Genomic DNA, 25557 nt, shown 5'->3' on the forward strand with positions numbered 1-25557 from the left:
AGAAGAAGCAAATTTTGAAGCTGAAAGTGTTAGATGAAAATTTGTGAATTCGAATTTTCTTTTATTAGTGAAGTTGACCGATGTACGAGAATTCTACATTGATTATAATGTATAGTTTAGTAGAAAAATCGGATTCCACTAACAGATTTTCCTGGCTTTCAGTTTCGAAAAAATGGAATGTGCTTATCCCTGGCTTCCCAAATTATGGATTTGCGGCACCCCGCTTGTTGCTGGCTCACGGGTTTGAAAAAAAAAATATCAAGAGAGCTTGCGACAAGCAGAGGAGCCTCGGATCCATATTTTGGGGAGCAAAAGTTCTTCTACCAAATTTCTTCTTTCAGTCCCATGACATTTATGTTCTATCACACATGACTATCTAAAGCTACTACATTTCGAATTCAATAAGCAAATCAGTTGGTTTTCATGATTTAATATTTGGAAATTCATGTTTGTTTCACATGACAACCTAATGTTGATACACATGTTACTATACCGTGAAATCAATGAAGAAATCCATATGGCTACCACACTCAAATCATGTGGTTTTCCTCATTGCGCAAATCTATAAGTAAAACACACGACCTTGACGTGTAGATTTTTCTCAGTGAAGGAAATTTTGAGATGCCTGATCTCTCTGTTTTCTGCCGACGAGGATTGAATAAGCCGGAAGATTCCCGCCTAGAGACAGCAACAGCCGCTCAAGATTTCCTTGCGCGGCTGTTGCTGCCTCTAGACGGGAATCTTCCGGCTTATTCAATCCTCGTCGGCAGAAAACAGAGAGATCAGGCATCTGTCGACTACAATCCTCGCGTTACAGAACCGTGTAGTGTTCGCCGGGTGCGGTCATATTCGGCCGAAACGGTGAAGGTGGTTTCCGCGGTGATTCAGGAACCGTGAAGGAAGGGGGAGCGAAACCAGCGGAGCCCATTATGATGAATGAAAACATAAACAAAAATCATCTGGTCATGCCAGCTGATCTTAAATTCACCACAACGTGGTGGCAATACCATAGGGGAAAAAGGGGTCTGCATTTTTTCGAGGTGAAACAAATTGCAGGGGACCGAGGGGTGAACTAACGTGCCGCAAGTATTTCATCGTTTTCTAATAGTTAAAGGCTCCAAAACATATCGGTTCCTTAGGAAAGTTTGTTCAGTAAATTGACAGAAAGCATATAAGCCAATAAAATTTTTTCACGGAAATGGTCTATTGACGGTCCTGCTCTTGACATTTCGTGCAGGAATTGTTTTCATTTTTATATGGAGTTGACCTTCACTGCAGGACTCGTTGACATTATTTGTATTTTGCTACTAAAAGAAAACAAAAAATAGCTGCTAAAATAATCCTTCAACCTTTTTCCATACGTCCACGCCGTCCCTGCCCACCCCAACATTTCGGGGGTGCCCAGCAGGGATGCGTTATTCCGTCCATCTTGGTCCATCCCCGCGCTCTTATATGCACTCCTTCTTCGTCGTCGCCGTTCAATTCTTCAAGCTCACATCTCCTCCTTTCAGCGCTAGACCGAAACTAAACTGCGCTGGAATCGTGGGAACCGTAGCCGAGGCATTTCGCGTGCTTGTACACCTCGTTGGAGGCGGCCGTGATGGGCAGGGGGTGCTCCAGACCTTCGGCCAGGTTCAGCGCCAGCTTGAGGTCCTTCTGCATGTGCTTCAGTTCCTGCTGGGGCGGGAATTCGCCCTTGATGATTGCATTTCCCTTCTGCATAACCAGCTCTGACGACATGCTTGTCAGTTCCAGCACTTCCAGGACATCCTTCTGTTGAAGACCCGCTCGATTGGCCAGCGCCAGCCCCTCGGCAATACCGGCCAGCATCACGCCGGAGATCATCTGCAGGACCAGATTCATCTTGGTGGCATTGCCCACGTCGCCCATGTACAACGAGTTGCGCGAGATGGCCTCGAAGCAGATCTGGCATTCCTCGAACAGCACCCGTTCGCCGGCGGCCAGAATTATTAACGTTCCTTCCTCCGCTTGGTTTTTGGATCCCTGAATTTGTGCTTCTAGATATCGTCCTCCTTTGGAGATAATTTGCTCTGCAATGTCATGTGACGTTTCGGGATCGACGCCGGTCATCTCAACGTAGCCTTTGCCGACCAGATTGGCCGACATGACGCCACAATTTTCGAATACCAACTCTTTGGCAACCTGAGGATCGGCAACGCACGAGAACGTCACATCGGTCATTTCGATCACGTCCGACGGGGTGTCGGCGACTTCGGCGCCCACTTCCTGGAACTTCCGACACTTGGTGGCCGTCCGGTTCCAAACCACGACCGAGTGGCCGGAATTGAGTAGATTCTTGATCATGCCGAGTCCGAGGAACCCGAATTTCAGATTCGAGGCCTGAATGTTGCGCGACTGGAGCGCGTTCGACACGCTGCACAGTGGCCGCATCCAATACAAATGCTGGCCAAAAGTACAATTTTCACTCAAAATGTTCAAAGATGCTAATTATTTAACAAAACATGATTTTTAGAGGTTATTTGATAGAAATAGTCGTTGAAACAAGAAATCTATATTTCCGGTACATTTGACAGAATTAGTTTAAAATAGCACATTTTTTTAATTCAATCAATTAAATCCGTATCCAGATCAAAATCGAATGAAACGACATTATTCCGATGCCAATTTAAAGTTCAATATCGTGGGCAAGCTCGAGGTGGTTTTTGAATCTATTCGGGAGCTTAAAATGGTAGAAAAATGCGATATATATAACAAGTATGATGGTCTTATAGACTGATTCGCAGTGTAACTAAAAATATTTTTTTCTTATCTTGGCACAAAAAAGCGCAAGTGAAGCCATAGTACATCGAATACTATGGAATATTTGCCACACATTGAGGGGTAAATGTTCATTTTAGAGCGTTTCCCAGATATCTTGCACTACCTTTGAAAAAATGTCTTATTTTTGAAGGAGCTCTATGTTATACACTTCTTGATATTCTCAAATGGTAAAAATGTCTAACATGGTTCAAAATATCTTCAAAACAAAGCCCAAGGTATATTCTTTCGAATGAGACCGAATGAGAAAGATTTGGTCATGATTTAGTACAGAAACTGCAATTTCTATAGAACAACCTTCACGAAATTTGAAAAATTCAAAAGGGTCATTTTTAGCTGACATCTCTTCAAGTTACATGCTGTAAAAAATCGAAATATACACCGATTGATCTGGAATTTTGGGGAATTGTTATTCATAATAATATTCGAAAAGGAATTTTCAAACTTCATTTTATTGACTTTTGGCCAGCTTTGGGCCACTGTGCGCTGATCATATCGATTTCCGGCGTGGCCGGGCGGGCTACCGTTGGTCGGTTCAACAGATGTGATACAGGTACATTGCGACGCACCGGGGAGAAAGTGTCGAGATCAAGTGAGGACACATCGCCGGTGGTATCGTTGAGGATTTTCCGTTTGCGCTTGGGCGATGAAGTGTCGTTCAGGGCCGCTGCAGCTTTCGCTTTGTTGCCTATCGCGCGGGCTTTGGTTGTGGAAGCAGCTTTCTTTTTGGCGGCGGATTTCTTGGCCGTTACGGGTTTCGTTTCGACCGATTCCAGCGCTGCCGGGGTGGACGTGTTGTTGACGGTCGTTTCCTCGCCGCTTTCGGTGCCACCTTTGCGCAGTTTGTTGAACTCGACGTCCGGATCGGGGCGGTTGTCTTACTCCGAGGCGAACAGATGCTGGAAGTTTTCCGGCGAGGCGATGAACTCTTCGATTTGCTGAACGGCCTCCTTGAAGCCGGCCGACTTGGCGGTAATACGGCGGAGCTCTGCTGGGGGCTCCGAGATACGACCTGGCCAGGGCGAGAAGCCTTTGGATTGATGATTCCGGTGAGGGTTTGAGCACGGAGTTTGAAGCTATAAATACCTAGCAGTTTTATAAAACAAACGAAAATTGTTGATCTTTTTTTAAATGTGCGAGCGAGCCAGTTTTGTTGTGAGCTGGGATTTGACATTTCATTATATCTACAAACATTCAATGCAGGGGTGTTATTGGACATTGAGGAAAAATCTCCACTTTGTATACCCATAGGGTTGAAACAACTGTGCCGCACGACGATTTTCAGCTCAAAATGTGGTGAATTCTCAAGTTTTTAAAAAATTGTAAGAAAATCAGGACTGCATATAAACAAAATCTAAAAGCGTCAATAATCATTAAAAGTTACCGTCTTTCAAAGAAAAATATAAAAATTGGGGGTAAGTTCTGACGGAAATGGTCTATTCCTATCTGAATCCTAAGCAATATCCTGAAAATTCTAAGCAAGATCCTGTGAGTTCCTAGCGAGCTACTTCAGAATTCTAGCGGGTTTCTGTGGATTGTAAACGGAATCTGAAGGCTTTTATTGGGCTCTCGGGTTTTCATAGCGGGATCCTGAGAATTTCTATTGATTTCATATAGTTGATTTACAACACAAAAGCTCAACTTCTAAAACACATTTATTTTTTTCGAATTGAAGTGATGATAAGCTTATTGGTGTATTCTATGATATAATGGGCCACAGTTATGGGGTGCTCATGCAGCTTGTGGGCCGCATGTTGAGTATCATTGTTCTATACCATTGTGTAATTAATATTAGAGGAATTTTACATCCATTTTTCAGTGGAAGTTCCTATTGAAGGCTAAGTGAATGTTCTGTTTCAAAAAAAAATATCATAGCCTTGTTAGAAATTGATTAGAACTGTTTCTGTGTGCCCTTTAGAATGTAGTCAATCATTTGATATAAGATGCCTTTCCATGCAAGAAATATAATTTTGAGTCATTTTCATTCTGTCAAATTTGATGCTTGGGCTTAAAAGATAAATTAATTTGTTATGTTCATTGAATCAGAAAAATCATTTAATTTTGTAACACTTAGAACTTGTTTTTATAATGAAATGTATTGTATTTTTGTATTCTTACATTATTTTGAGAAATTGTCCAGCGCTTGGATAAAGGTCACATATGCGATTACTGGTTTTGCATGGCCTATAGATACAAACAGTATACATAAAGCTTATAAAACATCATTTTAGTAATGAAAAGTGTGTGAAACGCCTGTCACAATTAATATGATGGGTCTATAGATTTACAGCATAGTCCTATCCTTTGGAAATCTGCTTTGAAATGGATCGTTCCATTTGGTTCCATAATGATGACGTAACAAGGTCCAAATGATTTTCTTGAAATTCAAAAAATGGGCGCCGTTTTTGGCAATTGAAAATTTTGACTTTGTTGCCAAAAACAGAATCCCACTGTAATAACATAACAATTCTATGAGTTGTGGGTCATCTGGCAGAACGCCTCTTGACCGAAAATTATAATGAATACTAACATAGAGAACTGTTCGTTATGTGGGTCACTCAAACAGGAGGCATAAAGTGAACCTGCTGAACAGCGATAAATGAAGGTTAACAATCATTTTTTTGAAAATAAATGCAAAATTTTATGAACATTCTAAACATTTATACAAATTACAAAACTAAAATTAACTTATGAGTTCATTGATTTATGAAAACAGACTCAACATGATCCAATATAGAACAATCCATTTGTTTTTCTTTCTTAGAAGAGAAAATGGGTATTTTTCAAGTACAAAAGTACACAATAGTTTGCAATCACCACAGATACCAGAGAAAAATGATGGCTTGGTTTATGCTTACTTAGTTATTCATTTACAATGAATCTTCCATGAGTCGGTGTTCCATGATTCGATATGGACTCATATGGAATCAAACTAAAAACAAATTTTCATGGTCCCCTGAAACAACTTTCCAAAGCATTTCTGTTCCATGACTCGATATTTGCATGAGTCGATGGTCCCTTCAGATATCGACTGATAAAGGTTTGATTGTATTACAAATGTTACGAAATACTGACTTGAGGGCGAAAACTCTAAACATCTTTTGTGAAGTATGAACCATCCATTAATCTGAATCTTACTGTTTTAACAAATATATTTTGGTATAAAATATTTCATTTGCTCCATTCAAATTAAAATCATGTTTTTTCTTTAGTATAAAACCAATAAGATCTGTTATGCAGTAGAAATTGAAAGAGACAAAAAATGGTATAGTAAATTGGTTTCGAGAAAAACTGGCCAACATTTTTTTGCTGGTACCTATTATATCCAGCTTTTAACGCGAGATTGCCATAAACTTTTGAACCATCCTTGCCTATACTATAATTTTTATGGTTGCATCTCAGCAAACCGTTACAAGTTGGAAAAGTCATGAAAACATGGAAACATCAAGCAACATTCAAAATCTACGAAACATTCTCCAAAAGTGAATTTGTTGAATGCATTTTACTGAATAATTCATTATTTATTAAAATATTATTTCTTTTCCAGTACTGGAAGAGTTGTTTATTACGCGCTGTGAGATTCATCATGTATTGTTTTGTGACCGAAGCCTGGATTTGGCTGTTAATATATATAAAATAGATAAAATTAGATAAAAGAGTGACCTGTTGGGATACCATTTAATCATTAAATATTCAGAAAACAATTCTCAGAAACTTAACCTGAAATTAATGTACTGTACCGTCGTGCGGGGTGACATTGGTCCATAAGGGTGACTTTGGGCCAAGATTTTTACAGCAAACTAAAACCAGGATCATGGAAACAATGTGAAATGTTTCAAGAATACGTATTAAAAAGCTACTGGATGGTCAAGGATTAGTATTTTGACACCCATATTAGTTATGAGATGCATCGAAAAGGGTAGTCAAAGTCACCCCGCACGGCGGTATATCATAAATGTAGATGTTTTAAACTATATAGAGATACTCTGGCCCAAGGTATCTAGAAGGGAGGTAATCCAATCTGCCAGATTCTCCATTCCGCTATTTTGAAACAATTAGTGACCACTGGCGACTTTGTTTTGGTTGAAGTTTAATGCGCTGTAAGAAGGCTCATGGACGCGCGAGAAAATTTTCACTCAACTGCTGTTACTAGCAGTAAACAACCCCTAACAATTCCATAGAAACGGCAGATTGAAGAACAGAGTACACAAACCCGTCAGCTAATCAGCTCGCCAGCTGTCACTTCCTCTTCCCCTGCAGCTGATCACACTTCGAACCTACTGACTGCTTAGATTGCTGAACCTTCACTTCAATAAATCTTGCTCTGGCCCATGAATACAATATTGATGAAAAAATTTGACAACTAAATCAACAATCTCAAATAACAGCCTACTAAGATGTATCTATAAAATCGGTAGCCAAAATCGTCAAATATGAATTATCCCTCGTTGTTTTATAGCGAGCGTAAAAAGCGTAACCCCAATTTTCTAGAATATAACACTTTTGAATTGCATTATTTGATTTGTAAAAAATTGAATTAATCGAGGTCATACGCAAATGCATTTTTGCAGAATCATTTTAAATTTCTTATACGGCCCGTAGCTCTGACGAAAAATCATGATTTGATCCGCTATATGCTGCAGAGAATGACATTCCTGCCAAAGTAAGTAATCAAAAAAATATAATAATAACCTTCACCGAAGTGACAACTTTAGCACAAAGCGGCATTTGAATTCAAATTCTGCTGGAATTCATGGAAACACTATTGAATATGTTCATGATTTTTTAACTCACTGGTTAAGTGAGGATTAAAACCGCTTTCATGATTTGTTTTCTCTGAGATATCTATCTACATAAATGAAAATTGAATGGTGTTTATAGGTCAAGAATTGGCTTGAGAAAGGGTCAAATAGCTTCCGGAATAGTCGGTCAAACCGAAAGGGAACTAAGGCGGCGTCCATTTATTACGTAACGCTAAAATTGGAAATTTTTGACCGCCTCCCCCCCCCCGCCCCTCCATAACGCTTTTTGTATGATTTTTTTTTTTAATTTTTGTATGAGCCGTAACGCTTGAGTCTACTCCCCCCCTCCTCCTAGAGCGTTGGGTAATTTGTGGATGCCGCCTAATACGCCATTTTGTATAGGAGATTTCAATACGTTTTTCAACCGCATACTAGATGTCAATACGAGGTTTGCCGGGACAAATAATATCTGAAAAAATCTTGATTTTGGCAAAATAATATTTGAGTTATTCTGAAAAAGGTTTTATCCAAATGAATTTAAGGATATTTGCTAATATTGAAGAATTTAATAAATAAAACTCTGGTGCACATCCTTGGCGGAATTTCTTGAAGTTCTCACAAATATTTCGATAAAATTCATGGAGTACAAACTGGTGACTTTCTTGTTCCTTGATTAATTTTAAAGATCTTCGACCGAATTTTGAAAGTAGATTCTGGTTGAACTCTTTATTATTATTATTATTATTATTATTATCTTTATTAACGAGATTTGCAACCCGAGGCTGGCTCATCTCGGATAAACTCTTTAAAAACGTCATATAGGACAATTTGGTGAAATTTAAACTGATTTATTTATTAAAATTTCTGCAGGATTATTGTTTGAATTAATTTAGATACATTTCAAGAAAAACTTCATGCCACAACATACCGACCAGTAGATTACAACAAAATTGTGCTGACATTTGTGACATTTGTGCTAGAAAAAATCTGAGTGGGACGAAGAAACTATAACATAATTAAAACAAAATAATGACAAAGTCTATTTAAAATTTGTTTAATTTTAAGCACAATTATAACACAGTTTGTTATAAGAAATCTAAAATTGGCGTAAAATCTAATTAAAATAACAAATTTTGTTATAAGTCAGGCATGATAAATAACACAATAAGTTATATTTTTGTTCAGTTTGAAACATAGTGAGTTATAATTTTGTTAAAATTATAACATATTTTGTTTAAATCTAGTTTAATGTAGAGGAAATTTTTCATATATGTATTTTGTTATTTTAAACACAAACCTGCCAAAATTATAACTAATTATGTTATTAAAAACGTGCTTACTGTGTAACAAATTCTGTTACAACTCTGTTGCAATACACTGGTCGGGACCCCATTTTTTTTACAGATTTTTGTCGATAGGGCATTTGACATCGATAGGGCGTTTGTTCTAATCCTTACCTAGACACATGAGTGGAAAAATCTTAAAGCATATGCTGAAAACGTCAGTGGCGCTTATGTCGACTATGCGAATATGGACAGTTTTCTCTAGAAACTAAAAACCCCCGAAATTTACGGGATTTGTGAAAATCATAACGGATTTTGCATAGGTACTCGAAACCAGAGAAAAAATCCTAGATACATCAATAACACTACTAAACGAAAACGACATTTTTGCGTGTCTCAAGGTTCAAATCATGTGTCTTTAGTAAATTTTTGGTTTTTGAATCTGATGCCATCTGATCTGATAACATAGGATGATGTGCTAGTATCCATCGTATTAAGCTTTGATCAGTGAAAACCTGCAATTTTTCCAGTATTGCAGTGAATGATGCGTATACAAACCAATACCAAACAATTCTTTCCCAAAACGGCTTTCGCATTGTACGATAAGATTTTGATAAATCTTAATCGTCTTTTTGGAAATAATGCAATGAAATTGCATCTTGCCGTATTCTCAATTCGTCATATCGTTTTCAATTCGGTCGCAATCAGTTTTCAGATTCGTCTCACAACTTACGGCTCACTGTGATATAGTGAGTGGTCAAAATATAACACATCAACGCTATTATAAAATGTTTTACTAGAATATTTAGATCTACGGGCATCTCCCTCCATTCCTTCAGGATGATGAAATATATAAATTTCCTTTGAAATTCATTGTTCGCCATCAAAATTCACCCTTACCCTATCCTTTTGTCCGAACAATCATGACATTTGCTTACAGAGCAGCGAAAACAACACAATCAAAGGAATCGTTTTTTTACGCCGAGCATTCGCGCACAAGCTTTTTTCACAGTACGACGGATTGAACTTTGTTTACATTCTTAACTATACGCGGTCGTTGAGGAAATTTCAAAAATTTCGTGAATTATAGAAGTTTTACGGCGTGTGATTGGAATACTATCCTTCAGTGAAGAAGCACGAAGGTATTCCATAGTGAAAATAAGTGCCCGATGAAGTAAGTCACACAGGGGGGCGGGAAGAAACTTGCATCATAAAGTGGTGTGACTGGTGTCGATCGCTAAGCATTACTTTCAAATCGTGTTCGTCCATGCGATTTCGGTGAAAAAGTGCAAAGTGGATAATTGAACTGAAATTATTTATCGAAATATAGTTGCATTTTTGGTGTACGAGTGTATGAACCATAACAGCTTTCACAAAAAAATTACACTTGGAAAATGAAACTTTGGTGCAGGTAAAATTGAAAACCACCGTAGTGGAATAATTAAAATTTGATACGATGAATAATAGCGCTTACGACGAAGTAGAACGAATCCCTACTGGTTTTATTAATGTTCACTAGAAATTCAAACTATGATCTATCGAAGTTATAAGTGATCTTATCCACCAAGCATACAGAATAGGACATAAACTCTCATTTCGGATATAGTTTGGTTTAAATACACGATAAAATATTTTTTAACATGACTGCAATTTCCATGCAAAATTGTTTGTTTGTTATATATGGCAATAAAGTAGTATGCACTTTGTTGATAATTATTATGTATCTCGTGAAGTGTGGCAATTTAGGCAAATAAATCGCCATACAAGCTGATAAACTTGCATGCAAGTTGACTGAAATCGTTTAATAATGAATGTTTAATAGCCCATATCTCAAAAACTAAACGTATTTTTGGATACAGTATAGGAGTAACGTTAAACTAAGTAAATAGCAATATTTTGATGCTTGACATAGAAAATGTTTCATAACGTAATGGATCCCTCTGAAAAAGTGTGCGTGAATGTCGCACTCCGAACTTTGTGCGATTGATCGCCAAAAAAACAAGCATCAAGCGCGATTATTTATACTCACCAGGTGAAAATTTTGGCCCTTCTAGTGGAAAACAACCAAATGTCAACCGGTCAAATCATTAACACCGGGCGCCGCATTCCGTTCGAAGATTTCCACCTTCCACCTACCTAATGCGCGATCGATCGTAGCAGGCCGAGCAGAACTTTGCAGCGCCGAGCTGCTGGCTGTTCACCTTGACAGTGATCCTTGCCTGCGTTTGCAGTTTTATGAATTCAATCAAATGCTAATATAAACCAGTCGGTCGCCTGCACAAATGTCGATTTCAAATTTACCTATACACTTTTCACTCATTATTGCCGGCTCACCAACCCTTTTTAGCTTTTAGTTGGCTCTGAAGTGAACACGAATTTCCCTGATGCCGACGAATGTCACGCACGTGTTCACATTCTCGCAAAAAAAAGAATGTCGCATCATCACATTTCTGGCACGCTGCGCAATTATGGAAAAAAATGTAGAATCAAATGAAAACATTGGACCCGCTCTGGCTGCGGGAAAAATTGTGCTGATTGGGATGGGAATTATGTTGGTGCTTGCGGGATACCCATGGGAGCTCGATGCGGTGTTTTCGTGAAATACGAGATCTCGCGACAGAAAGTAATGATTGTGCGATAGAAACAAATCTTATTTACAAAACATATTCTCTCTTGGTCAACGGAGTAACGTGAAGGGGATTTTGAGATTTGGATGGCTTTGATCGGTATCGTAGGAGCCGTTGTCTTTGTGTCTAGGACTTCTGGACGACACAACAGCAGTAAATCAATCAGATGCAAACGGTCTGCTGTGCTGATTTTATCTTCACATTTCTGATTTTGGTGCACCACTTCAACATATATTGGAAAATACGTTGCGTTACGTTATTATGTACTTAAGGAAAACTATTTGAGATAAAACAGTCAACCGATTGGAGATCGGAGACGAAAAGCATGAATACTTCCATCACCGGACGACGGAAAATAATAATAGCGACAAGGCACCTACACTCAAGTTTCACGTAATAAGTTATGATTTAAATTGAGAAAAAGGTAAAAATAAATGTTTACGCCGAACCCAGATTTGAACTTTCTACATTTGAAGTGCAAGTCTTGCCTCGACAACAACTTGCATCTGATAGTAGGGGTTGGATTAATTTCAATGACTTTCTGAAGTGAGCTGTCAATGATTGTTTTCACACAAAAACATGGTGTTCAAAATCAACGACTTCTAACTTTAAAGTCTAGATAGTAGAGCTAATCCAAATATAGAACTCTCTAATGCAGCCCACAGACGCTCAGACGGTTTTACCAACTCCAACTCCGCCCCCCAAATTAGTCAAACTGATTTATGTTTATGAAACTGCTTGACCAACTGTCGAAGTTCATTGCAGCAACACTATATTTCATCGCATGTTTTTGAATCTCGACAAGTCTAGTGGATATGTGTTTGTTCTTTTTACGCATTCTGTGGCTGAGGGGAGAATGTATCTACGATTTTTGGAAGAATTTTCATAATTTAAGTACTGGAAAAAATGGATATGGATGAGGAATTCCAGTAATAATTCGCACGAAGTATTCCGGAAACATTCTAAAATTATAAGAGGTCTCTGTCGGGATTATTCTGAACAGTCATCGATATGGAAATGGCTATGGGATTTTTTTCAAACATTCTATCTAGAATCATTTAGGGCTTTCCTCTAGTTATTCTACTTTGAATTTCTCCAGGAATATATGTGCTATACTAAGGATTCCACAAAAATCCTTCCTGGGATTCTATCAGAAATTTTATCAATAATTCCTCTAAAAATTTATCCACAGATTCAACCTGAAATTCCTCCGGGGAAAATCCTTCAGGCAAACCTTCAGAAGGCACTCTTTTCCAGAGAAAAAAGATTTAAAATGTTAAAGTCATCGAAATTTCACATATGGAAAATAGGAAACCCATTATGGTCATAAGTGGTACACTTTCCCTTGTTAAAAAGTTTAATGATTCGACAATACGATTATGATACGACAAAACTTTGACACCTACGGAGTCCAAAATAAATCCGAAGCCATCAGGTTAACTGATCCCATAGTTTGGCGCTGCGAATTGAGACAAATCTGGATCGGATGTCATTGACCTTGAGGAATTACTTATCAAAAGCTAATTAAATCAGCTATAAATAAATAAATTTTGAGATTTGAATGCTTAAAGGTTTAATCCTTTAATATGCTTTGATATTATTTATTGAACGAAAAAATTCTTGAAAAGGCAATGAAATTGTTGAATTTGGTATAAGATAAATATATGTCAATCCTGTTCTAGAATGAGGGCGAATGTAACATGATCGATTTCTCGTCATTGTTTCTCTTTTCTGTGAAACAATATGAGAAGATGCGAGTTTCTTAGAACTTTTCACTTCAGAAGAAGTATTAAATATGTGTTAGAATGGTCATTACCATAATTTCTCAATTATGACACGGATCTAAAAATTTTCGGTGTGAAGCATGGTAGAATAATTTTTTTTCGGAAATATATTGTGTAAACAAAATGGTAGCTTTATATTGCAGAAACAGAACAAATCAAATGAAAAGCACGCAAGAGATGGGTCCAATAAATATATGTTGTTTTTTGTAGGGTTATTTTTCATTGTAAAATGTATAAACTTGTGGCGTGATAAAATCGAACACAAAACCATGCTAAAACTGAGAGTGGATGACCAGTGGATTACAACAAAATTGTAGCACAATAATATCAACTCTTTTTACAATTAACAAATTTTATTTAATTTTTGTTAGAAGCACTTTGAGTTGATGGAGGAAATTATAAAATAATAGAAACAAAATCAGGGCCCAGATAGCCGTAGCGGTAAACGCGCAGCTGTTTAGCATGACCATGCTAAGGGTCGTGGGTTCGAATCCCACTGGTCGAGGATCTTTTCGTAAAGGAAATTGTCTCGATTCCCAGGGCATAGAGTATCTTGGTACCTGCCACACGATATACACATGCAAAAATGTTCAATCGGCAAAGAAAGCTCTCAGTTAATAACTGTGGAAGTGCTCATAAGAACATAAGAAGCTGAGAAGCAAGCTCTGTCCCAGTGGGGACGTAACGCCAGAAAAGAAGAAGAAGAAACAAAATCAGTTATATTACAGAGACTGTTTCAAATTTGTTTCAATTTAAAACATAATGAAAACGCTATTTGTTATAAAAAAAAAACTTGAGAACAATTGATTATAACAAATTTAGTTATAATTCAGTTGTAGAAAATAACAAACCAAATGAGTTACATTTTTGTTTAAATTATAACATATTTTGGTTTCAATTTTGTTTAGTGTAGAAGAAATTGTGTTATATTTTTTTTTTTGGGTAAAGATGAATTTGATGTCATTATTGATGATAATGTTATCATTACTTCGTCCGTTGTCCCAAACGAAAAGTTTTGAAAATAGGTTTCCAATTGTTCACAGAACAAAGGTACGATCCATAAGTTAAGGAGTGTATCGAAAAGTAGTCACAAACATTGAAAACAGTTTCAAAACTATTGGGTTGAACCCACAAACAATTTTTTGATCAGAAATACTTTACAATGTATTTAAAAATTATGGTGAGGTGATATTGTTTCAATAAAGTGGAATTTTGTATGATAATTTTGCAAATTACTAACAGATGACGATGAAAATCTTGCACACCTCTGAAAACATTGATGTGTTAAATTTTAGGAAAACATTTTTTTTTGTGTATGCTAATTTATTCTATGCCACAACTCTCATGACATAACGGGTACCCCCGATGGTTTGACCACATTTAATCTGAACACTTTTTAATTTGTACCCCGCTAATTTGCACATCGTTCAGATTAAAAATGGTTCAAACGTCATTTCGCTCATGGAACGGAGTAAACTGAAATGGAACGCTGTGGAACGGAGCGCAGAATCAAAACAAAACAGCGAAAGAAGTAACCAAAAAAACGGTTTTAGGGTGACTAGAAGTTCAAATTAAAAATGAACCCCGATGGTTTGCATGAGATACCGTTCAAATTAACGGGGGTGCACGGTAGTATAAAAAATGTTTTGAAAAATACATTAACAAGCATTTGAGAGCAAATACAAAAATCGAAAAAAAGTTGACCTCGTTTTTTGATTTTTTCTTTCTAACACGTTAACGGTAATATCGAACGATTGGAACGAATAAAAAATAAAATAAATAAATAAAAAAATTTGTTTGAAAACTTTCTTTGCATATTTATGAAGTAACGTAAGCAAAAAATGATACTCTATTTAATTACCGCTGTATATGACAGAGCTTCAAAAGTTGATTATACAAAAGTGACTTTCTAAAACCGACCTTATTCCAATAATTAAGCTTTCTTGGTGCATTTTTATTTTTTTGGAATTCGTTTTACGTGCTGTGTAAAGTAAACATATTTTCCGATAGAATAAGTTTCATCCTATTTTGTTTGTCATAAATTTTGTTCAATACAAATCATCGAATTTTCAGAAGACACTGCAAAAATGTAATTTGGCACAAGATTTTATTTTCTATGCTTTATAAAACTTGTTGTATTTATTTGAAGACTGCATATTATTCAGTATTTTTTTAGTTGCTTCAATACTTGATGACATGATGAAGATAAGCGTGAAAAAAAGCTTTTAAGAAGATGAACTATTCTCTGAGATGTACCGTTTTGAATGTCTGCGACTACTTTTCGATACCCAGGGTGTCTACTCATTTACGGCAATGAAATTCCCTGATATTTCCAGGTTTTTCCAGGTTAAAAAAATATTTCATTAGGTTCAAGAAATTACCCAAAATACATGAATTTTTGACGAGTTTTTCATTATAGATGTCTTAAAATTTATTTATTTAAGATTTCGACTAAGATGACTTAAACAAAAAATCTAATGATATTTTTTTTTATTTTGCACTTTAAAACAAATTCTGTTTAAAGAACTTAAAACAACAAAATGCGATTTTGTTTTAATTTCTCCGAAAACCAAGCATGCTATAAAATCATCCCCTTGATGCAACAACAAGATATCTCGAAAATCCAAATTTCGAACTATTGAACATTGAAAGTCTGATCGTTTCACAAGGTGATGGGTAATCGCAGAGACTTTGATTGCATAATTAATCTTTGACTTGTTTACTTTGAACCACCAAACAAGATTTAATTAAGATTAATGTTTCGACAAATTGAACTCTAAGAAACGATATTTCGTGTTATCTAGTAGTAGCATTAGGGGATAAAATGATCTGAAAATGCTTTTAATCACAACACAAAGTCAGATATAAGGAAAAAATCGAACTTAAGGAAATAAATAGCCTTTCCATTACAATGGAATTGAGATTTATGGACATCAGCGACTAAAGCTAAGTATGCTGTTTCGCTCAAGAAAAGTAAAGAAATTCCTTGATTGAACGGGTCAAGAAATTTCCTACAGAGAGCCCCCTTTGAATTGACATTTCTTCTCAACTGCGTACTGCGATCAGAAAAATGTGATTTTCTTGACCATTTCTTGGGAGAAATTTTCCACGCATCGAGATAGGCGATTCCTTTTCTTGTCAGTAGCAAACCGGCCTTTAAGGAAAATTTCTTTGGAGGGCGTTTTGTATTTTTGCATAGATGAAATCTTGGAGAAATCAGGGTTGGAAATGGTCGTATTGGAAATAAAAACTTTAGAAACCTCTTAGCTGAAAAAAAAACTAACAGGACATGAGAGTTTGATTCCTCATTTGAACAGGCATTTCTTCAAGAATAGTTTTATGACTTTTTTTTTAATTCCTTGTGAAATCACTACAAATATAACTGCTCGTTTTGCTATAGATATCTTTCACATATTACTTCAAATATCACTTTGGAAGTATGATTTGTGATATTTCACGAGCTTTCTAAGTAATCAACTCATGATTTTTTTTAAGATAACCTTCATTAAATCGATCTGAAATTTCTTTTGCGAATCAGAAATTCCACCAAAGTTCGTTTCATTTTTCAAGAAACGTAAGTTTACAGAAATTTATTATTATCCATTGATCTCCTTAGGACTTTCTCTAACATTCTCGTTTGGAGCATTTTCAAGAATTCAAAACTCCTGCAGGAATTCCTCCATTTTTTTTTATTTCCCAAGAAATTTTTCAAAGGACTTTTTCATTCATTATCCAGAAAAATGTCAAGAAAATATATCAGTTTTTTTTTGAGTAAATTTCGAAAAAATCTGCTGGTAAAGAAAATTCTTTAGTACTCTCTGATGAAATTTGTGTAAGTATAAGTACGCCTTAATGAATTCCTATGAAGTTCTCTGAAATAATTCCTGTATTCTTGTTAAAATTCTTTCTAGGATTTTCTCAATAAATTTCTAAAGATGACTGAATAAAAAACATTTGAAAATTTAAATTATGTCTCACAAGATTTTTTCAATAAATTCTGACAGAATCTATGAAGAAATGTATATACGAATGATCAGAGCAATAACTGTATTAACTGGTATGGGACCTTAAATAAAGTTGTAAGAATCCATGAAGATTTTGAAATTTTATCTGAAAAAAGAGAAAAGCTGAACTGCAGCAATAACATTTTGATGAAATGCTGAAGAAATGCCGATTATTGGAGCAATTTCTTAGAGTATTCCTAGATGAATTTTTAAAATAAACCTCATGAAAATGTATGGTATGAAAGAAAAAACTGACTTAGGAATCATTGTAGGGTTTCTAGCAAAAATGCCGAAACGTTTTTTTTTTTTAATTTTTTTATTAAACCTTTGTGGAAGGACTCCTGTAGAATCTTTGGAAAATCTCCTAGAAGTAACAACTAAAAAAAAACATATGGAAGAAATCATGGGATAAGCTTTACGATTTTTTTTTCAGATCCATTCATGTGAAAATTATTGGGAGTCGTAGCTTTGGAAGGATTTTCTCGACCAAACTCTGTAGAGATTCCTCTAAGCATTCGTTGAAAAATCGCTGATAGCATTCCTGGAGAAGTTCCTAAAAGTATTCAAGAAGGAATTTCTGAAAAAATCACTAGAACTGAAGCATTCTGCGGGATCTGAGAAAATACCATTAAGAACTTATGGAATAGTCGCTAGACAGTTTCACAAAAATCAAAATTTCTGGGATTCAACCAGTCACCCCCTAGTTCTAGTTGCAATACTAAAACAAACTACCAGACAAATTTTCATCCAATTTGGAGAAGATTAGGAGGTGCCTCAAGTCGAATTTGTGTTTTTTGACTATTTTTTACATTCCAAAAATTCTAACGAGAATTTGGAAAAAACGAAAATCAAAATAAATACCACTAGTTGAACGTATTATTAGTACTTTACAACTTTTGAGAACACTGTATGCCGATTAGAGATGGTTTTGACCTCATAAAATTGATTTCTGTTCATTAAAGTACCTGTAAAACATACATTTCTCTACAGTTTGTTCTACAAGATTCTTAAACTCATGCCCAATCATAAAAGTTCAACCGTAGTATCATTCCTTTGTTATTTCTGAACATTATTGTAGTACATCATTTTTGTATCCGAATTACAGATAAATTGTAAAAAATCGTCGGAAATACGACATTCCTCATTTCCCTGCATTTAGAGCTGCTGCCAAATGGCGCAATTGCTGACATGTTACAACATTGAACATAGGAAAAGACGGGGTAAGAGCGCCCGCCGGGGTAAGAGGCATGAGGTTATGAATCTTGTAGAACAAACTGTAGAGAAATTTATGTTTTACAGGTACTTTAATGAACAGAAATCAATTTTATGAGGTCAAAACCATCTCTAATCGGCATACAGTGTTCTCAAAAGTTGTAAAGTACTAATAATACGTTCAACTAGTGGTATTTATTTTGATTTTCGTTTTTCCAAATTCTTGTTAGAATTTTTGGAATGTAAAAAATAGCCAAAAAACACAAATTCGACTTGAGGCACCTCCTAATCTTCTCCAAATTGGATCAAAATTTGTCTGGTAGTTTGTTTTAGTATTGCAACTAGGACTAGGGTGACTGGTTGAATCCCAGAAATTTTGAGTTTTGTGAAACTGTCTAATAGTCGCGTATTAGTCTCTGAAGGTTTCTCTGAGCCTCAAGGACTCACTGCAAGTAGAATAAGGCAAAAAGTGACTTTGAAAACCATTTTGTTTAAAATGGAGACTTTAGAGACCTTACATTAAATAAAAGTTTTTCAAAGACTTGCATCAAAATAGCGACCAAGAATCTACAAAGAGACCTGCTTACCTGAGAAAAGCACTATTTTTCGAAATGTGTTACAATTTTTGCTTTTTCCCTATAAAGTTTATTATTTTTGTAGAAAAGGGGGAATAATTCTTGTGAAAAAAAAATTGAATTCTCTCAACCATCTTATGAACAAAAACTAAATGGAATTGAGAAATTTAGTTGCATTTACCATCTTGGCAAAGTTCTACAATATTGGTTAAATATTTTTTATGTTGAATAAATAAAAATGACTATAAAATTAAAGGACAATGTTTTGATAGCGGCGCAGCCGAAAAATTTTTCGATTGAAAAGATTTTGTGTCACAAAAAGGGTATATTCTACCATGTAATTATTAATAATTCAAAATAATTTCCCTGATTATGGCCGAAATTCCCTGAGAATTCCAGGTTTTTTCCAGGTTGAATAAAATTCCCTGATAATTCCAGGTTTTCCAGGTTTTTCCAGGTAGTAGACACCCTGGATACCGTAATCCGGGGTAAGATTGATCATTTTTTTGAGTATTTCTTAAATTTTTCATTTCACACTATAAATATTACAAGTTTTATATTTTTTAAACAAGTACTGGCACCCACCGCTCCTAACTATATACTTCATTTTGCTTTTCGAAAGATTTAAGCTTGTATAAATAAATGTTTTAAGTGATTTTTTCATTCAGCTGATTTGGGGTAACATTGATCGCCCAAGTAAACAACGTTCGGTAATATTGAGAATGTCGTTACTCACTAAAATCCTGGCCCCTGAAGCCGAAAATGAAGAGCAAACTCTTACAAGTCATTTACCTTTTGAGTTATTTCAAAAGTAAAAACACCTTGAACCGTAGAATACGCCTTAAAGTAAGCAATTTCCTAAGGAAATTCAACATTCTCAATGGTAATTAGTTAATGTTGCCTAATTGAATAAACTTATAAAAGATTTGACAACGGAATCGTTTTCAGCGATGCAAAACTCATGCGAGACATGAATTTTCGGTAGTGTCAGTGAAAATGATAGAAATCATTGTTTCGAAAAGTTGATAAATTTACGCATGAACTAAACGCAATTTTGGCAAAACCCTTAATTTTCATTAGCTCATGAATATAAAAAAGAGAGGTACCATTCATGATACGAAAATGTTCCATCAATAAATGTTTATTTGAACTTTTAACGAGATGAGCCATTCCGATCAATGTTACCCCGCTGATCCCGAATCACGATACACTCCTTATTGATGTTTGTATTTGAGATGCAAATCTTGACTAACTGTGCTTCAAATGTGGTAAGACGAAACAATCAAAGGACACCTAGCAACCAATGATGAGAAAAGTACTGGAACAAACATTTACCGCCTCTACATTTACATCTTTCTACACGACCATCAAAATCCAAAGCAAACCATGACCGTTCAAAACCAAAAAATGTCACGGCTCTTCAAAACTGTAATCTTGTTCTTCCTAACGTTTTTCAACCCCTAATGCACAATGACTCGAGCACAGTGGTGACACGATTTTTGCGGTTTTCGGGGTTTTGCATTTTTGCTCGATAAAGTTAGCATGAAATTGAACTTGTTTATATGTATCGCAATGGAATGATTGTGCTCTTTTTGTTAGAGCTAATAGATTTCAATTAGTTGAAAACACTAGCGAAATATTAGCGATTGAATGATTTAACACTTTTTTCAATCATTCACCTTGGAATGGCTGCCCGAAAACGGTCATAGTGGAGAGACAAAAACAGTCAAACAGTGTGTGAACCGTTGGCAGCCAGCGTTGCCAACCTTCCAGATTTGTCTGGAATGTTCCAGATTTTTGAGGCTCCATATTACAAAAATCTGGAAGATCCAGATAAAATTTGAAATGAATTTGTAAGGTTTTGTAAATAATTTGTAAGGTTCTCCATGTACGACATAAGCAATCCAGACTTTTCCAGACAAATTTCCAAAATCTTCCAGATTTTTGTAAAATTGACTTGGCATCCCTGTTGGCAGCGCAACGCCTGATGGTATTGATGCTGCTGCTGCGTTGTGTTTTGGTTGAATGGCAGAATCGATGAACTGTGGTGAATTGTGGTCACAGTTCCCAAGACTGCTAGCAACAATCATCGATACCAACGCCAACCTAGCAAAGAAAAGCTTACTTTGATACCGCATTGTTTGTGGAAAATCTTACCGCGTTTGGTGTTTCCGCATTTGAAATTTGCGTTTCAAACGCACACAGCAATATAATGTAGAGCAGTGACTACCAAAGTAGACGAATTTGCGAAAATTGGTAAAACTGAATATTAGAGCGAAAAACCTAGAAAGGATTCGAAAGTGAGTATGATAATGAGGGACTTTGAAAACAATCACTCATTACATTTGTAGAAGATACTCATTTTTATTCAAGATTATGCTCTTCTGCATTTGAAGAATTATTAATTCCACATCACTCTTTGTTTATATTCAAATCAGTTTAGGGAAAACTAAACGATTTCAAAAATAGGTTAAAGTAATGCATTTAATTTTTGTACATTAGGTGAAGTTTAAAATACGGAGTAGTGTTTGATCCTTCGACCTTGACGCTTGCTCATGCGGGGGCGGGCGATGAGGGCAGGATGATCAAACTTGTTACGCGTCGTTCGCGTAGTGAAATGCAAAAGCGCCGCGAATCGTTGGTAGCGTTTGATCTATTGATCGCGACGCTTGCTCTTGCGGGGGCGAGTGATGAACACTTGGACGATTATCGAATTATATCGCGAATCTGGTTAGGCGTGATTATATCATGGATCGCATCACCAAACATTGGTGACTCCCAGATCCCTAACTTATCATACTAACCCAATATCCTTTCCATGACAACTGTGAAGATGCAGAGGTATAGTCGGTCTCTAGTAACAACGGTTGTCTAACTAACATTCCTTCCCATTCTCCGGTGACCGTAAGAACGTGGCCGGCGTCGTTATTGACGTTTAAATTTCCAGTTCTCAATTTGTGCACATTGAGAATGGGAAGCTAATCCCAAGCCCCATTCATTAAATCTCTGTGCAACTTCGATCGTTCTTGTCAATCACGGAGTAGCAATTACGTATTCTACGGCCATCTTTGCTCATGCTCATGCCCATTTTGAGTTTATACCAAGATCCCGGGAAATCCCGGTCGAAAATTTCTTTGGTCGCGCTCGACTCAGTGTCGAAAATCTAACTGTGGCAGGCTATATATTAACATGAACTGGGAAAGCAGATTAATAATAAATACAATAATGTGTAAGCATTGCATACGAGGTGTAAACACCGTTTGTGAAATTACATGGATTAGAAAAAGAGATGCTTTTCCAAATTTACTATTCAACATTGCTTATATTCTTTGGCTTTTCAGGCGTTGACTCTATTGAAATCGATCGCAGCGCAGTGGAGTAGGCTTTCGCTATCTTGAAGAGGGACATCGAGGAAAAGCTTGTAATGCTGTTTTTCGATATTTTTGCACATTTTTTTCAATTCTTCTGTTTTTAGAATCTGTATCAACACTGATCATTGATCATACGGTTCCACCAATTTGCCTCATTTTTTTACAACAGACTCTCATTAAATATATTGTTTTGAACTGCGAATAATCGACCATGGGAAAAAATCAGTAGACTGAGATATTTGCGTGAATTATGGCAAAACGTCGGTCCCCCAAAAAATGTCTGAATATCTCCAGAACCAGATGCCCAATGATCAATATCGACACAAATTCTCAAAATAGAAGTTTTTTGAGAGCTTGTGAAAAAATGGTGCAAAAATATCGAAAAACAAAAAAGTTATCGCTGTTTGAATATTTCTTTATAGTTAAAAAAATGAAACTAGAGGGTAGAGGGATTAAGCGAATAAAATATGGCGATTCTATCGCGTTAGGCCGAACGCCGTTAGGCCGAATGTCGTTAAGCCAAATGCCATTAGACTGAAGGCCATTAAGCCGAATGCCGTTAGGCCGAAAGGGTTGTAAGGCCGAAAGGGTCGTTTGGCGAAAATGGTCGATAATTCTTATGAATACGGTTCATGAGGTCGAATGAGTAACTAACAGGGATAGGTTAGGATATCTTGCATTACCTGGAAGCTGTCGATTGAATATTCAGGTCGAATGAATTGTTAGTTGTTTGATCAGCATAATTTGCATTACCTAAAATCCCATTATATCCACTGTGAAATACAACTAAAAAGAACAGCCTTTGATGAAAAGAAGGAAAAACACCGGTTTGAAATTGTTGTAAATGATAAAATACTATTTCGGCCTAACAACCCTTTCGACCTAACGACATGCACCCAAATATGGCATACTTCAGTGATCTGGTCTTTTAGTGTGAATGCCGGAAGAAAAAGATGCAACAATCAACCAATGTTAGCGGCCCCATGGAAGACTCGATTGATACTGATATTGACAGTGTACCAGAGCAACCAAATCATTCAACATTTGAAACAAACGGTTAATAAGTGCTCTAATTTACCATAGTAGTAATCACATGCTACGTATACTGTCGTATCATTTTTCCAAAGTAACAACAATCAATTGATTGTTTACCTTTTAATCGGTTAACATAGAAAACAACATTATTTTAATTTAAACCCGGAAACTATGTTAAAAACATACTTAAACCACAATACTATTTTTAAAACAACATATTAAATTCATATCACAAATTCATATATCTAAACATAAGATGGCAAAATATTTTTTAGGTCACCAGATTTTATGGAAATCACCCATAGTGGTTGCCGAGCGATCAATCAAGGACGAAAACGAATTTGAACGATGGTCCAATCAGCTGACAGTGTGCCAAATAGCTCACTCAACTTTAGGTAGTGCAGATCACTCATCGCACTAACTAGGAATTGAGCTAGCAAGGTCAGATAAACATATTTAATCCGAACCAATCACTTCACCCCCTACTGGCCCAGTAGACTGGGAGTCGCTATCAGCTGATGAAGAGAACCGTCTGAGTAGTGATCGTTGATTTTGGTGCACTTCCGTTGCACTCGACACACTAAAGATAATCGCGACAAAGATGGTAAGTAAAACAAACAGAAACTAACCTTTACGCCGACTTCGATCGTCTACGCGTGTCTACTATCGAGTAAACTCTTCTTTGTTCAGGCAAGGTAGGACGATGCCTACTTTGTTGTTCAAATCTCGTTAGAAGAGTGACAGTGCGTCATGCACTATTTTCGCTTCTGGCGCTGCTGTGTAAAACCCGTTCGCAGCGGAGCGTCAAGCGGCGGCAAGGGGGTTAACCAGCATTTATTTACTATTAACTGAAACACTTAATGACATACACACAGTTCGCACACTCGGCACTCAGAAGTTGATGGCAGAAAGCGATAAAAAAATGAACCAGCAAACTATTTTTACTCGCAACGCCCAACAACACTCTCACCCGAGGACCACTCTTTCTCCGACCGACACAGACGACGAACGCGTCGTCGAGAACACGTTTCTTTTTTATCGCTCTCCTTGAAATTTCCTTTCTTCTGATGTTTTCGCACGATCTTCACCCGCTTGTTTTTCACTTTCACAATTCACCGATCTTGACAAGCACTATGATGACCTCCAACGGCCGAAATGGACTTCCTTTCCGTCAGAACCAAGTCCAATTAAAATTCACTTCAACTAACTACAGTTGTATACCGGGAAGATCACCATAAACATCCCCTTCACTCGCGTACCGCGATCATGTAGTGCACTTTTCAAACTTGACACTTTTTGAGCGGTAAACTTCCGCCGGACAGCGATCGCTGTCAAAAAAGACACTGATCTTGAAAAACAAAGTAAGCGTCGCACATTCACACGCACGCCGGAAAACAACCACGCGTACGCACCAAAAACAAAAATGATCGCGCGCGCGCGTCAATCAAAGTAGGTCCTTTCGATGGGAAAAAACTCAAACTCCTTAACATAGGAGGCGGGCTCCCGCACACACGGTTGAGGAAACGCGACACGGCACGAGAGACGAGAGCAACCAAGCAAAACGGTGTGAATACGATCGCGACGCTTTATCGACTGAACTGAACTAGCTTCTGATGTGCTGATGCTTGACTTGACGCGCTGCGCCAGGAGGAGGGCTTCCTGGCTGTCTCTGTGGGCGAATGTCGCTGACTCAAATGGACCCCCGCCGGTTCGAACCCTTTTTACTACTGCTGCCGCTGAGCTGCAGTGCGCCGGCGATGATGATGACGATGATGATTGCCGTTAGCTCGCAGGCGATCCGCAACCGTACGCCGCGAGTCGGGGGAAACCATTACAGTGGGATTCCGTTTTTGACGTGCTTCGCTTCCATTTCCGAGTCTATTGGCAACATATTTTGAATGCGATTAAAATTTGTACTTTATTGTAAATATCGCGATGTTCTTCGCTTTCTGCGTCCGAACAGGAGTTCAGCTTTAAGGCAGGTTTGCTACTGACAAGAAAAAGAATCGCCTATCTCAATGCGTGGAAAATTTCTTCCGAGAAATGGTCCGGAAAATCACATTTTTCTGATCGCAGTACGCAGTTGAGAAGAAATGTCATTTCAAATGGAGCTCTCTGTAGGAAA

General features: G+C 36.9%; 2 protein-coding genes across 4 annotated transcripts in view; both read right to left on the minus strand.

Moving 5' to 3' along the window:
- The window catches only part of LOC5571231 (G protein-activated inward rectifier potassium channel 3), a 377954-nt gene extending 352903 nt beyond the window's left edge, over positions 1 to 25051 (minus strand). Inside the window, exon 1 of one of the 3 annotated variants that reach the window (XR_002501609.1) lies at positions 24062 to 25050. The gene's annotated coding sequence lies outside the window, so the exon portion shown is untranslated. Of the gene's footprint in view, positions 1 to 24061 lie in introns of all 3 variants that reach the window. The other 2 variants (XM_021851311.1, XM_021851309.1) reach the window with 2 other exon arrangements.
- On the minus strand, positions 1316 to 4018 carry LOC5571238 (putative oxidoreductase GLYR1 homolog). Its single transcript, XM_021848834.1, is given in 3 exon segments — positions 1316 to 2395; positions 3277 to 3875; positions 3992 to 4018. Coding segments are annotated over 3 exon segments (1497 nt in total). The 3' UTR covers positions 1316 to 1524.
- Positions 25052 to 25557: the final 506 nt, after the last annotated feature.

This window comes from Aedes aegypti, chromosome 3 (assembly GCF_002204515.2).
Source record: "Aedes aegypti strain LVP_AGWG chromosome 3, AaegL5.0 Primary Assembly, whole genome shotgun sequence".
NCBI classification, from domain to species: Eukaryota; Metazoa; Arthropoda; class Insecta; order Diptera; family Culicidae; genus Aedes; species Aedes aegypti.